Below are 13,383 nucleotides of genomic sequence, written 5' to 3' on the forward strand. Positions count from 1 at the left end.
AATCTTACCAGGAATATTTGTCTTATTTCTAGTTAAAATGTCTCATTTTTAGTCAAAAAATCTCATTACACTTAAAACAAGAGTCATCACCAGATAAATAACTTGTTATTTGACAATTTTCACCTGTTTCAAGTAAATTTTCACTTTTTTTCCAGTGATGTTTTTTTGACTGAAAATGAAACATTTTAACTAGAAATAAGACAAATATTCTTGTTGAGATTTTGAGTTTTTGCAGTGTGGTGACGTTTCTGTCTCATAATGTTTTTTTTGCTACGTGTAAACGGGGCCTCAGATGAAGTTTATTATTATTATTATTATTATTATTATTATTATTATTATTATTATTATTATTGTTATTATTATTATTATTATTATTACTATTATTATTATTATTATTATTATTATATATTATATATATTATTATTATTATTAATATTACTATTATTATTATGATATATTAACTCTACATCCAACTGTCCCAGTCGTGTTCATTGCTGGCAGCGGTCTGTACAAGAGGACTCCTCCTCAGGGAAACATCCTGCTGGAAGTCTGCAAGTGCATTGGAGTGAGTCGTCTCCCTCTTCCTCCCCGTCACATCTGAAGGCTCCGTATTCTCTGCCGTCCACTCTTACCTGCTCTATTCTTTCATTGTTCGCAGTTTGCCATCAAAAACCGCTGGAGCGGCTCAAAGTATGGCCATAAAAGGGAGCACTGGCTGGACTGGGCGGAGGAGAAGTACTCGGTAACGGTGGACTGGGAGGTGTTAGATCCAGCAGGAAGCTCCAGCAGGCCCTGACTGACAGATCTGGTTTGTGTGTTTGGTCCCCAACAGAAAAGTCTGATTCAGGAGATAAAGATGGTCCTGCGGGTTCTGGTTCTCTACATCCCCCTGCCGATGTTCTGGGCTCTGTTTGATCAGCAGGTACAGTATCAGAAAATAAACCTATCAAATCTCACTGACTAACATTTTTAGTCCCACAAATCATCTGCGAATATTTGACCGACGTCTGCACTTTTCTTTGGGCCTGAATTTAGCGTTGAATGATAGAAAACTGAGGGTTGGTGTTGCTTTTGGAGCCGTGGCCCATATCTGTACCGTATTTGAACCTTTAGGGCCCTTCAAATATGTAAAACCAAACTTAGTCGCAGCTAATAGCTTTGGATGGGCCAGAAGCTGCAGATCAGATGTTCTTGACTCTGATAATCCTCAAGCAAGATCACCTCTGTGAAAGCATGCACTCTGCTTTTCACACACTGGTTCTGCATTTCGGTGTAGTTTTTGTAAGATACACGGTGACAGTGTAATACGTCCTGCTGCAAGTCCACTGACAGTTTGATGCTGATAGAAAGGAAGAAAAACGTGATCATACAGGATGAATAAATACCTGTGTCTTGGTTTACTTGTTTCTTCTATTGGTTGTTTCTGATACCGGGCATCGGCCATCGACCATTAGCAGCTATGGAGATGAATGTCACCAATGTAACCACAGCTAACAGTGAACTGATGAGGGAATACGGCTGCAGCACTGCTACCTGACACCCAGCGCTGCCTCACCTGCAACCAGACTAAAGTACAGAAGAGTATTAGGGCCATGCAGGAGAAAAAATATTTGGGAGGAGGAAGATTTTTTTTAATTGTTCACTTCGACAAAAAAGTCGAAATGTCAAGAAAAAAGTCAAAATGTCGAGATTAATGTTGAAGTGCAATTTCGAGAAAAAAGTCGAAATGTCGAGATTCTTGATTGATTGAAATTCTTTATTTCATTCATTAAAAGAAAAACAAAACAGTTCAATATAATTACAACAAATCTCTTTCCTTGAATGAAAGGGAACAGAAAGAAGACTAAGCTGATTTTATCTGTCCCTTTTTCCTAAGAAATCAAATTTCAATTAATGTAATGATAAAAAAACAAAAACAAATTACGCAATTAAAAAAAAAACACTTTCCAATAAACGTAATTTAAATAAAAACCACAAAAAAACAAAAACAAACAAAAAACAAAACCAAAACTACAACAAAGTTATAAAATAGCTGTCGTCAAACACAGATAGTCATATTCCTTTTTGATTCAAAGAAAAAAATATGAGAAAGGTGCTAAAGAGAGAGAGGAAAAAAAGGTTATACTTATTTTCTCTTTTTTTCAAATTCTTTCTGTATATTGATTGGCAAAATGTTCTTATGAGCTAATTTCCACATAATTTGCAGAATTCTGTGGTCCACTAATTCAAGACATTTTAACAGTTTTAACTGAAGTAATAATGGATTTGAAGAATGACTATATTGTTTTCTACTAATTATTCTTATGGCTTTTTTTTTGTAAAATGAAAATAGACTGAGTATATTCTTTGCAAGCATTTCCCCAAACTTCAATACAATAGGTCAGATATGGCACAATCATAGTGTTATATAAAATATACAAAGCCTTGTTATCCAGTGAATCTTTTACTTTGTGTAACAGAGCTATTGTTTTTGATATTTCTACCTTTTGTATTTTGTATATGTGATTTACAACACAAATTCTTGTCCAGAATGACACCTAGAAACTTTGTTTCCCTATTAATTTCAATACCTTCTATACTAATTGAAGCACCAGTGACAATGTTTACATGCAGTCACAATTGGGGTTAAGGTCAATATTCCGGTTACTGAAACATTGGGAATAATGTGTTTCCATGCGTGAACAAACAGGGTTATCCCTGTATACATGGTGATTAATCATTTGGGATATCTGGATCAAACCAGCGACGCACGGAGAACGTGATGACACAATTCCCGTCATTTCTGCTTCTTCTTCCTGTATCCAAATCCAAAACAACAACAATAACAGCAGCACGGTGGATAATCAACAGCCCAGTAGAAGTGGTTTTGTTTCTCGGCCTGTATTTCTCCTTTTTCAGCGTCTTCCAGCGGAGCTTGATCTGGTCTGGCGTTCCTACAAATGCTGCTTCACGCAACTTTTCTCTCACCTTCTTGTAAATCTTCTATCCCGGTACTTTCTAGCGTCTACAAATGCAGAAATGTTCATATCCTTCATTACATTTATGAAGTGATTAGTCTCCTCCTGGTCTTGTGTTTCTCCGTGTTTATAAGAACTTCCTGGACTCAAAAGACCATGCGCAGAAAACAAATACCTGTTCCTTTTGATGGGGAAATCCCGTTAGGCGTTTACATGACCCAATATTCGGGTTAGAAAAGGAGTAACCCAGGGGTCTTTTTCGTTTTTTTAAAACCGGAATATGAGCAAATTCCAGTTATTCAAAGGGGTTATTGGTGTTTACATGTCCGTGCAAAACCGGGTTATTGCTAATATTCCGGTTAGAATCGGGTTATTGACTGCATGGAAACATAGCCAGTGTCTTGATGAGCACAACTCAGAAACCTGGATGAATTCTCCCCCCCTGGCCGGGGAAGTTGTGATATGTGCAGACAGCATTTCCATGTGCTGAGCACAGTGGGACGAGTCCAGATATCCTAAACTGGGGACGGTTCCCTCAGGCCACGTGAACACACTTGACCTCAACCGCACTAGACTGTAAATCGGCCCTTCGCTCTTCATTCCATTCTTACAAGACTGGAAACATGTTATTGAGTGTGAAATGAAGCGGAACATACTGTACAGAACCAGAACTTTTCCTGTCAGCGTGAGGTCAAGAGCTCATTGTTGCAAAGCTCTTGCAAAATCCTCTAACTACCAGTTGTCTTCTCCTTTTGGCCCAGCGCTCCAGGCAACCGTTGATTAGGGGAAACCTCAAAGCCACGTTGGAGATTCTTGGATCCCTGCTCCCTCAGTTTCACTCTTTGTTTAAATTTGCTGATTAAGAAAGGTCAGGAAAAAGCAAACAAACCCTGGAATTCCTTGGAAGACTTGTCAAATTCCTCAGCGGTTCGTTATCATCATCATCCTCTCGAGGAACACAAAGCAAAGACGCAACGTTTAAGGGTTATTCTGCTATGGCAGGGGTCGGCAACCCCTCTAGAGCTGCATGCGGCTCTTTAGCGCCGCCCTAGTGGCTCCTGGAGCTTTTTCAAAAAGGTTTGAAAATGGAAATCGATGGGGGAGGAAAATATATTTTTGGTTTTAACATGGTTTCTGTAGGAAAACATGACACAAACATTCTTAACGTTTTCCAATGTTGTAAAAATGTATAGAATAAATATTACATTTCAACATTTCTGTTAACGAAGATTTTTTACGGAAGAGTATCAGGTCCATGCAGGAGAAAAAATATTTGAGAGGGGAAGATTTTTTTTCATTTTGCACTTCGAGAAAAAAGTCGAAATGTCGAGATTAATGTTGAAATACAATTTCAAGAATAAAGTCGAAACTTCGCCTTTTTTCTCAACATTTCAACTTTTTTCTCGACATTTCGACTTTTTTCTCGAAATTGTAATTCAACCTTAATCTCGACATTTCGACTTTTTCTCGACATTTTGACTTTTTTCAAAATATTTTGAGTTTTTTCTAAATATTTGGACTTTTTTCCTCAACATTTCGCCTTTTTTCTCAAAGTGCATAATGAAAAAAAAAAATCTTCCTCCTCTAAAATATTATTTTTATTTTTCTCCTGCCTGGCCCTAATACCCTTCCATAGATTCGTGTAACAAAAAGAGTCATATGGAAAGACATTAGCAGCTACATTTGCAGCCGAGTACCCAGTTATAACTAATATAGAAACATGCAGCATGTGTTGTCTTCATTCTAAGGCTGATACAAGACTTTTCATTTTTTGCAGCTCCAGACATATTTGTTTTTTTGTGTTTTCGGTCCTCTAAAACATTTTGGGTTGTGCAATGGTAACTGAGCTGTGGACAGAAAAAGCTGCCCAGTAACGTTGCTCTTTTATTGCAGGGTTCTCGTTGGACGCTACAATCCACACGGATGAACATGGCGATTGTAAGTGATTCTAACATTACATAACGGTGTCAAAATGAAAAAGATGCTGACGGTGTGTTTGCTCTTTGATATCAGTGGGTGGATTAAGATTTGAGTCTGATTGTACAAACTGCCTCGTAAAACAGATTGTTTTACACATTGTTAGGGCGTTGCTGCCATTTGTGAGTTTACGCCGGTAAATCCCACTTTATAGCTCTCGTAGGTTACGCACTCGTCAGGCTTGGCTCACCGAGTTAACGTTTAAGTGACTGTCCTGTCTTTGTTTTGTTCCAGGGGGAATCCTTCACCATTAAGCCTGACCAGATGCAGGTACAAGCAGCTCATTCTGCCCAGATCCTGGGATTTCCTCACACACTCTTTATATGAATCTATATTTCCCCTTAATCCAGGCCCATGTTTGAGATGTTTCCCTGATACACATGGATGGATTACAGTAGTTAAAATGTAATCGAGTTTTACAACTCAACCTTAAAATATGGAGCTAGAACAGTCTCAAAAGTGACAAATGCACACGCCCAGTACTCGAGTTGTAAAAAAGAATCAGGGGGGATGGTGGATTTGATCATATGGGGACAGATAATTTGTGCTGATTACAAATAATATAATATATTACAAATAATAGCAGTGACCAAAACAGCTGCAGAAATACTGCAGGAATGACATAGCAGCAGTTAAATGCAGCCTTCTGTAAGCTTTAACTATCCACTGGGCTTACATCAAATACATCAAAACACAACAATAAAAAACACTTTTCTGAACTTATCAATATGACTCTGTCCTTCACAGGATAAGTAAAATGGATCACTGCAAAAACTCACAATCTTAACAAGAATATTTGTCTTATTTCTAGTTAAAATGTCTCATTTAAAAAAAAATCTCATTACACTTAAAACCAATTATAAAAAAACAATAATTTTCACCTGTTTCAAGTAGATTTTCACTTGAAATAAGTAGAAAAATCTGCCAGTGGAACAAGATTTTTTTGCTTGTAAGAAGATAAATCCCACTGGCAGATTTTCCTACTTATTTCAAGTGAAAATGTACTTGAAACAGGTGAAAATTGTCAAATAAGTTATTTTTCTGGTGTTATTTTTCTGGTGATGACTCTAAATGTTGAAATAGCAGTAAAACCACATTCATTGATTAAATGACATAAAGGATGGAAAGGGGGGATGACAGTTTTACAGGGGGGATGATTTGAACCGTTTTTATTTAAGGGGGGATGCCATCCCCCCTCATCCCCCCTCAACTCCAGTACTGCACACGTCGATCCACAAGTGCACAGAACGATTCACACGTGCGTAGGACAAGATACACAAATGTATTTTTGATGCACATACAAATATAACCTGATTTACAAACGTTTTTTTTATTCTGTGAGCTGCGCTGCATTTGTGTGTGACTTTTGAGACTCCCCTGACGTCCCTCATTCCACAAATTTTAAACACGGAAGGATCTGCAGCCAATCAGATATTCTCACATTTGGAAATCATCCCCTGCATTTGTGAATCTTGTCTTGTGCATTTGTGGCTCGCCGTGTGCATTTGTCACTTTTGAGACTGTTTTAGCTCTATATTAAAAGTAATAGTGCAGATTTGATGCTTTATTCAACATTTGAATTTATATATCATCATTTCTTCATTTCTCTGGTTATCACAGGAAACAAAAACAGGATACAATGCATGTGTATCTGGTTACTTGGGCTTATTTTCTTTCAAATTAACCTCCTTGCAACAACTATTATTTGGAAACTAATATTTAGAGTCAAATTTGTGGGCAAATTAGTAGTAGTTGCATATAGTTAATGTTTCTGATTGGAATATGCAATTTTCATCGTAAAGCTGCATGGATTTACAAAGACAGGTGTCACCTCTTCTGTATACCGGTAATACAATAGATACGATGATGAGCAGTTTACCAGGAGCAGATCAGAGTTGTCAACGTTAAGTTCCCCCTCAGTTTAACTCCATTCAGAAGTGTTGAAAATACCAAATCACAGAAATGAGCGGGGATCATTTTAAAAAGTTCTCTCAAATAACATGAAGTGCCAGTTTGGGTCAGTTATTGCAGCCAGTTATCACTGGTGTCTACTCTCCAGCGCTGGTTGGTTTAGTTATAACAGCTATTTTGACAGGTAAAAAAGTCATAATTTTGAGTTTACTAAGGAGATTTACTAAGGATTTCTCTGAGATGTTCTTTACTTCATGTGGCCTTTCTGGCCTTCAGCAAACTACAAAGATTAGCTGTCAAGTCTTTGAAATTCCCACATTTTTTAACTAAAAAGTAAGATGCTTGGGTCCAGTGAATAACCTTGGTGCAACTATATTCAGCGTACTGTTCACGATTTTTAAAAATTAAAAAAAGTTTAGGAAAGCAGGACCTTTAGTCATTAATAACATTTAAATAAAAATATATTTTTTCCCTATTTGAAGTATTGATTATATACAGGACTTTCTCAGAAAATTAGAATATTGTTATAAAGTCCTTTATTTTCTGTAATGCAAAAATGTCATACATTCTGGATTCATTACAAATCAACTAAAATATTGCAAGCCTTTTATTATTTTAATATTGCTGATCATGACTTACAGCTTAAGAAAACTCAAATATCCTATCTCAAAAAATTAGAATATTCTGGGAATCTTAATCTTAAACTGTAAGACATAATCAGCTATATTAAAATAATAAAAGGCTTGCAATATTTCAGTTGATTTGTAATGAATCCAGAATGTTTGACATTTTTGTTTTTTTAATTGCATTACAGAAAATAAAGAACTTTATCACAATATTCTAATTTTCTGAGACAGTCCTGTGTTGAAATGAACACTTCCACTTTTGTATTTAACAATTTCTAAATAATTATTGTTCCTATCATGAATACATGAGTTAAGTTTATGCATTTTGTATTTGGTTGTTTATATATTCTTTTCATAATAGTTTTTTCCTTTTATTCATTATGGGTTGGTTCAGAGAATCCATGTGTGAAAATGATTCATCTGGCATTATAGGGTTAAGCATTAACGTCAACTTCAGTAATGGAATACATTTATACCACGATAGTCAATAAATACCAACAATTTACAGTCATAAAAAGTGTGTAAAGCTTTGTTACGGTCACATGATGCCAGGCTGACGTCATGTGACCGTTGGTTCTTTGACCCGATTATATGTATCAGTGTAGAAGTCATGGTTTTATTACAACTTTACGTCTATTTAACAGAAACATGCAGTCTAAAACAGTTAAATAATAATAATAATAATCAATTTTATTCATAAAATAAAGAGATCTCAAAGACGCTTCACAGACACAAAGATAAAACATCGAGAGCAAGAAAATTAAAATGAAAAACCCCAGGATAAAAAAGATAAGAGATAAAAGATAAGATAAAGCTTGTTGTTTCCTCCCACCATAACACTCTGCTGTTAAATCAGTGTGCTGGAGGACACCACAATAAGTGCGCTACTGTCCAAATTTGTCCAAGCTGCAAGTGCATGACTGATTAATGGAAAATCCATCAGCCAACCTGAAACAGGGGCTTTTTTTCTCCCACTTTTGTGTTTTTCACCTCCACTGGAAATGTACACATCAATACCTGTAATGTGTCCCAGTGAAGATACTTCACGTCTGGCTGGGCTGCTCACACGGACGCTCTCACGTCAACACTTTTACAGCTGCTTATCACTCCCATCTCCCCGTCTATTTACAATAAAAGTTGAATAACATTCACTTCCTTTTTTAATGTATAACTGTAACAATGATGTTTTTATGGGTTTTGCTGAGCTTTTATATGTTCAATTAAAGGCAGGTCTCTCCCTCCCTGCTGTCTAGATGCTGAACGCTCTGCTGATTCTTGTCTTTGTTCCCATCTTTGACCTCATTATATATCCGCTTGTTGGCCTTTGCAGGATCAAAATCACGTGAGTAAAAACGACTGCCATCTTTATGGCAGCGGTGTGAACGTTTAACAGGAACAATGAGCCATGTGACTGCGTTATTGATATCCCTTGGATACGGCTGGAAGAACAACCAGTTAACCATTTAGGCCTTTTTGTACTTTGAGTGCTTTTAAACTTAGTCCAGACTTTAACATGTGAATCTGATGATAATCAGAACATTATTTTTAGTGTACTCGAAAGCCCCCCCCTACTTCCTGTCTTATTTTTATTTATTCATTTTAAGATTTTTGTGGTCCTGGTGGCCTTAATTGACAGTATATGTATATAAAATCTTTTTTTTTTCCCTAATTGAAGTGTTGATTATATATTGAAATGAACAACACTTCCACTTTTGTATTTACCAATTTCTAAATAATTATTGTTTCTATCATGAATACATTAATTAAGTTTATGCATTTTGTATTTGGTTGTTTATATATTCTTTTCATAATTGTTGTGTCAAACATGATTCATCTGGCATTATAGGGTTAAGAAAAGTATTAACGTCAACTTTTCTTGCAGTAATGGAATACATTTATACCACGATAGTCATTAAATACCAACACTTTATATATTATATATATATATATATATATATATATATATATATATATATATATATATATATATATCTGCATTAGAAGTGACCACATCTTGTCCCACAGTCACCTTGTATACAGTACATGTAGATCAACATGAAAACTTTGCTCCTTAAAAGCATTTTGACCTTTTATACACATGAATAAAATTTTAGATATCAGGAAAGGAATCTTTTGTAAATGTACACCCAGTGTGATGTTTTTTTTAACATTGATGTGTAGACATGGAAAAAGAGTGACATTGGAGTGTATGTAATTATTAGGGCTGGGGATCCATTCAAATGTCAAGAATCGATTTGATTTCGATTCGTAAGATTCAAAATCAGTTATCACGCTTTGATTCGATTCGATTCCAATATTGATTTGGGTTAGTGTTATTAAAACTATTTTTTGAGCTGTTGCATGAATGATATGACTGTAGTTCTGCAACATATTAATACTAGTATTATATTGAGATTCAACAGCAAGTATTGCAGCTAATGATGCTGTAAGGACCAATCAGCTCCCAGAATGCTGATAGAACTGCAAACAGAAACATTGTGGGTCAGAATTATCAAACAGATCCAGGGAGGAAACAGAGACGGATGAAATCGGTTCTATTTCGTCCCTACTGACCGCCAGGCGGTGCTGTAAGCACTGGATATCTCCCCCTCGCGCATGCGCATGTCGAGTACAATACCAACAATGTCACGTCACCCGTGACCCCTGCATGACCCCCGGAAGGGTATATCTTCCGGCGTCAGCATGGGATCGGCTCCTTTTTTCTTCTCGCATCGCGCGTCTGAAGTACAGGACGGAAATAGGAGCTTTGTGAAGCTCCTTTTTTTCCTCCCTAAGAAACCCGCCGGCCCTGTGCAGCTTCGTGCCGTAAGGTAGGAGTAACGATTTTTTTTTTCGTCCTCCGAGGAGCTGTGGCCGACGCGGTATTGATGGTGTCGGGTGGCGGCGGCGTCTCCCCGCCCCGCCCCCCTGCCCAGCTGACAGAAGGTAAGCTGTCAAGCTGCGCCTGACACCTGATCACAATCTGCGCAGGGAGACAGCGTTTCGCTTGCTCTCCCCACTTATTAATGTGACGACATTATTTTTTCCTTGCAGATTATTTTTTTCTTTTGAAAAAAAAAAAAAAAAAAGACGGAAAAGGATTACAGCCGTGGTGAAGGCCACGCCCCTCTCCCACCGGCTCATTTGTGGTGACGGCAGCGTTTCGCTCCCTCTCCCACTCTATTAATGTGACATTATTTTTTCCTTGTAGATAATTTTTTTCTTTTGAAAAGAAAAAAAAAAAAAAAAGAGAAGACGGAAAAGGATTATTTTTTTCTTTTGAAAAAACAATACAAACACCTTTTTTGGTCTTGCTTACAGCCGTGGTGAAGGCCACGCCCCTCTCCCACCGGCTCATTTGTGGTGACGGCAGCGTTTCGCTCCCTCTCCCACTTTATTAATGTGACGACATTATTTTTTCCTTGCAGATTATTTTTTTCTTTTGAAAAAAAAAAAAAAAAGGAAAGAAACGAGAGAGGATTGTTCTCTTCTTTTTGAGTAAAGACGCCTATTTTTGCCTTTTCTCATAGCCGTGGTGACGGCAGCGTGGCCCTCCCCTCTCCCGCCTGCATATTGGCGGTGACGGCAGCGTGCTCGCTGTGGTGACGGCAGCGTTTCCGCTCCCCTCTCCCACTGACACACCTGTGTTGACGGTAGCGTGGCCCTCCCCTCTCCCGCCTTCATATTGGTGGTGACGGCAGCGTGCTCGCTGTGGTGACGGCAGCGTTTCCGCTCCCCTCTCCCACTGACACCTACGTGGTGATGGCGGCTCGTCCGCTCCCTCTCCCACCGGCACATCCGTGGTGACGGCAGCGTGACCGCTCCCCTCTCCCACCGACACATTCGTGTGGACGGCAGCGTGACCGCTCCCACCGACACATTCGTGTGGACGGCAGCGTGTCCGCTCCCTCTCCCACTGACACATCCGTGCTGACGGTAGCGTGGCCGCTCCCCTCTCCCACCGGCATATTGGTGGTGACGGCAGCGTGCTCGCTGTGGTGACGGCAGCGTTTCCGCTCCCCTCTCCCACTTACACATCCGTATTGGCGGTAGCGTGGCCCTCCCCTCTCCCACCGGCATATTGGTGGTGACGGCAGCGTGCTCGCTGTGGTGACGGCAGCGTTTCCGCTCCCCTCTCCCACCGACACCTACGTGGTGACTGCAGCGCGTCCGCTCCCCTCTCCCACCGGCACATCCGTGGTGACGGCAGCGTGACCGCTCCCACCGACTAATTCGTGTGAACGGCAGCGTGTCCGCTCCTCTCTCCTGCCAGCACATCCGTGGCGACGGCAGCGTGTCCCCTCCCTCTCCCACCGGTCGCTGTGATGGAGCGTTCATGCCCAGGGTGCATGGCCGCCCTGGACCCTGCGGATGACCAGGACCTCTGCGTGTCGTGCCTCGGCCCTGAGCAGCGGGGCCGTTGGCCAGCCTCCCCTCATCTCAGCCGGGGTCTTCTCTGAAGCGATCGGCAAAGAGAGTGGTGGGGGCCCCCAAACGACGGCGGATGACGAGCCAGCTCTCCTCGAAGGTAGATCGCTTGGCTGCCGACATGGAGCAGATGACGGCGCCCCTCCTCAATCTGCAACCTGGTACTGGCCAGGTGGAACCTGCCATGCCAGAGTTTGCTCTGGGGTCGCCACCGCCGCTGCCGGAGGACGCCATCTCCATTGCAGCCTCGGCGAGCCACTTCAACGTGTCATCAGGGGACCCGGCCTCACAGCGCTCGGGGTTCTCCTCGCACTCATCTGCCCAGAGCTCTCGGGAGGGGACGGTTTGTTCCTCCGTGCAGAGCATTATCCGCACTGCCCTGGCACACTTGCAGCCGAATGCACCGCGTGCGGAGGTGGCCTCTAGCGCCTTCCACAGGCGCAATCCTTCTCCGGTGGAATTCACATTCCGTCTTTGTCGGAGTTTTTTGAGGGAGCTGCACTCATCCTGGAGAGATGTCACAGCCGGCTGATGACCGTGCTCTGACGGCGATGGAGGACGCTGCTGTGGCTGGTCTCCACCACATGCCCCCCCCATCGAGCCCTCCATTGCAGCACTGATAGTGGCTCCTGATGAGGCTCTGAAGCCAGATCCCAAGTGCCCCTCTACCCAGAGTAGGGTTACTGATGGGCATATTTGTAAGGCTTATGAAACAGCGGCACGCATCGGCCGGCTGGGGAACACCCTTTTTTTCATCTGCTACTGGCTCTCTCCACCTCCCTGCAGGATGCACAGGTGGATGATTCCACACAGGACATGTGTGACATATCCCTACAGGCTTTTTGCCTCCCAAACGAGGGAACTGGGGCGGCTGATGTCCACCCTGGTGCACACGCGCCGTCATGTCTGACTGGCGCAGTCACCCCTGACGGAGACTGCTCGTAGGGTTCTTCGTCAGGCACCGGCAGAACCGGGGGAGCTGTTTGGGGCAACTGCCCTGGAAGCTCTGAACCGCACCGCCCTGGCTGATGAGACCAGGCAGCGGCTGGTGTACCTTCACAGGGGTGCGGCCGCCTCCTGTACACCGGGAGGCCCTTCACCGGCCCCCGGGCCTCGCCCCCGGCCGCCTGCCCACGGCGGCCGGCGCGGCTTTCAGCGGTCTGTGAGTCAGCCTGCTGGTGACTTTCGCCCCCCTGTGCGCGGACCGTCCCACCAGCGTCGGGGCGTTGATCCCGACCGTCGCCCCCCCGGGACGTCCGGAGCCCGGGGGAGACGGCGCTAAGGCCACGGAGCCGGTCGTCAGCTACTTTTCCGGCAGCAGCTCGGTTACTGGGCTGCCTGCTCATTGGGGCCCGGGTGGTTTCCACCCTAGCCCGGGGGTACGTATTGCAGTTCCGACACCGGCCTCCTATCTCCGGCCGGGTTGAGATGACCATCGTCAGAGACCCGGCAAACATTCCGGCTTGGGCTCAGGTGTTGCCCGC

General features: G+C 41.9%; 1 protein-coding gene across 1 annotated transcript in view; it reads left to right on the top strand.

Moving 5' to 3' along the window:
• Nucleotides 1-13,383, top strand: part of slc15a2 (solute carrier family 15 member 2) — a 53,076-nt gene that overhangs the window by 20,643 nt on the left and 19,050 nt on the right. The window contains exons 9-14 of the mRNA XM_061723077.1: nt 483-565; nt 659-742; nt 833-922; nt 4,851-4,895; nt 5,169-5,204; nt 8,725-8,813. Coding sequence (XP_061579061.1) covers nt 483-565; nt 659-742; nt 833-922; nt 4,851-4,895; nt 5,169-5,204; nt 8,725-8,813 — 427 coding nt within the window. The remainder of the gene's footprint in view (nt 1-482; nt 566-658; nt 743-832; nt 923-4,850; nt 4,896-5,168; nt 5,205-8,724; nt 8,814-13,383) is intronic.

This window comes from Cololabis saira, chromosome 6, assembly GCF_033807715.1.
Source record: "Cololabis saira isolate AMF1-May2022 chromosome 6, fColSai1.1, whole genome shotgun sequence".
NCBI lineage: Eukaryota > Metazoa > Chordata > Actinopteri > Beloniformes > Belonidae > Cololabis > Cololabis saira.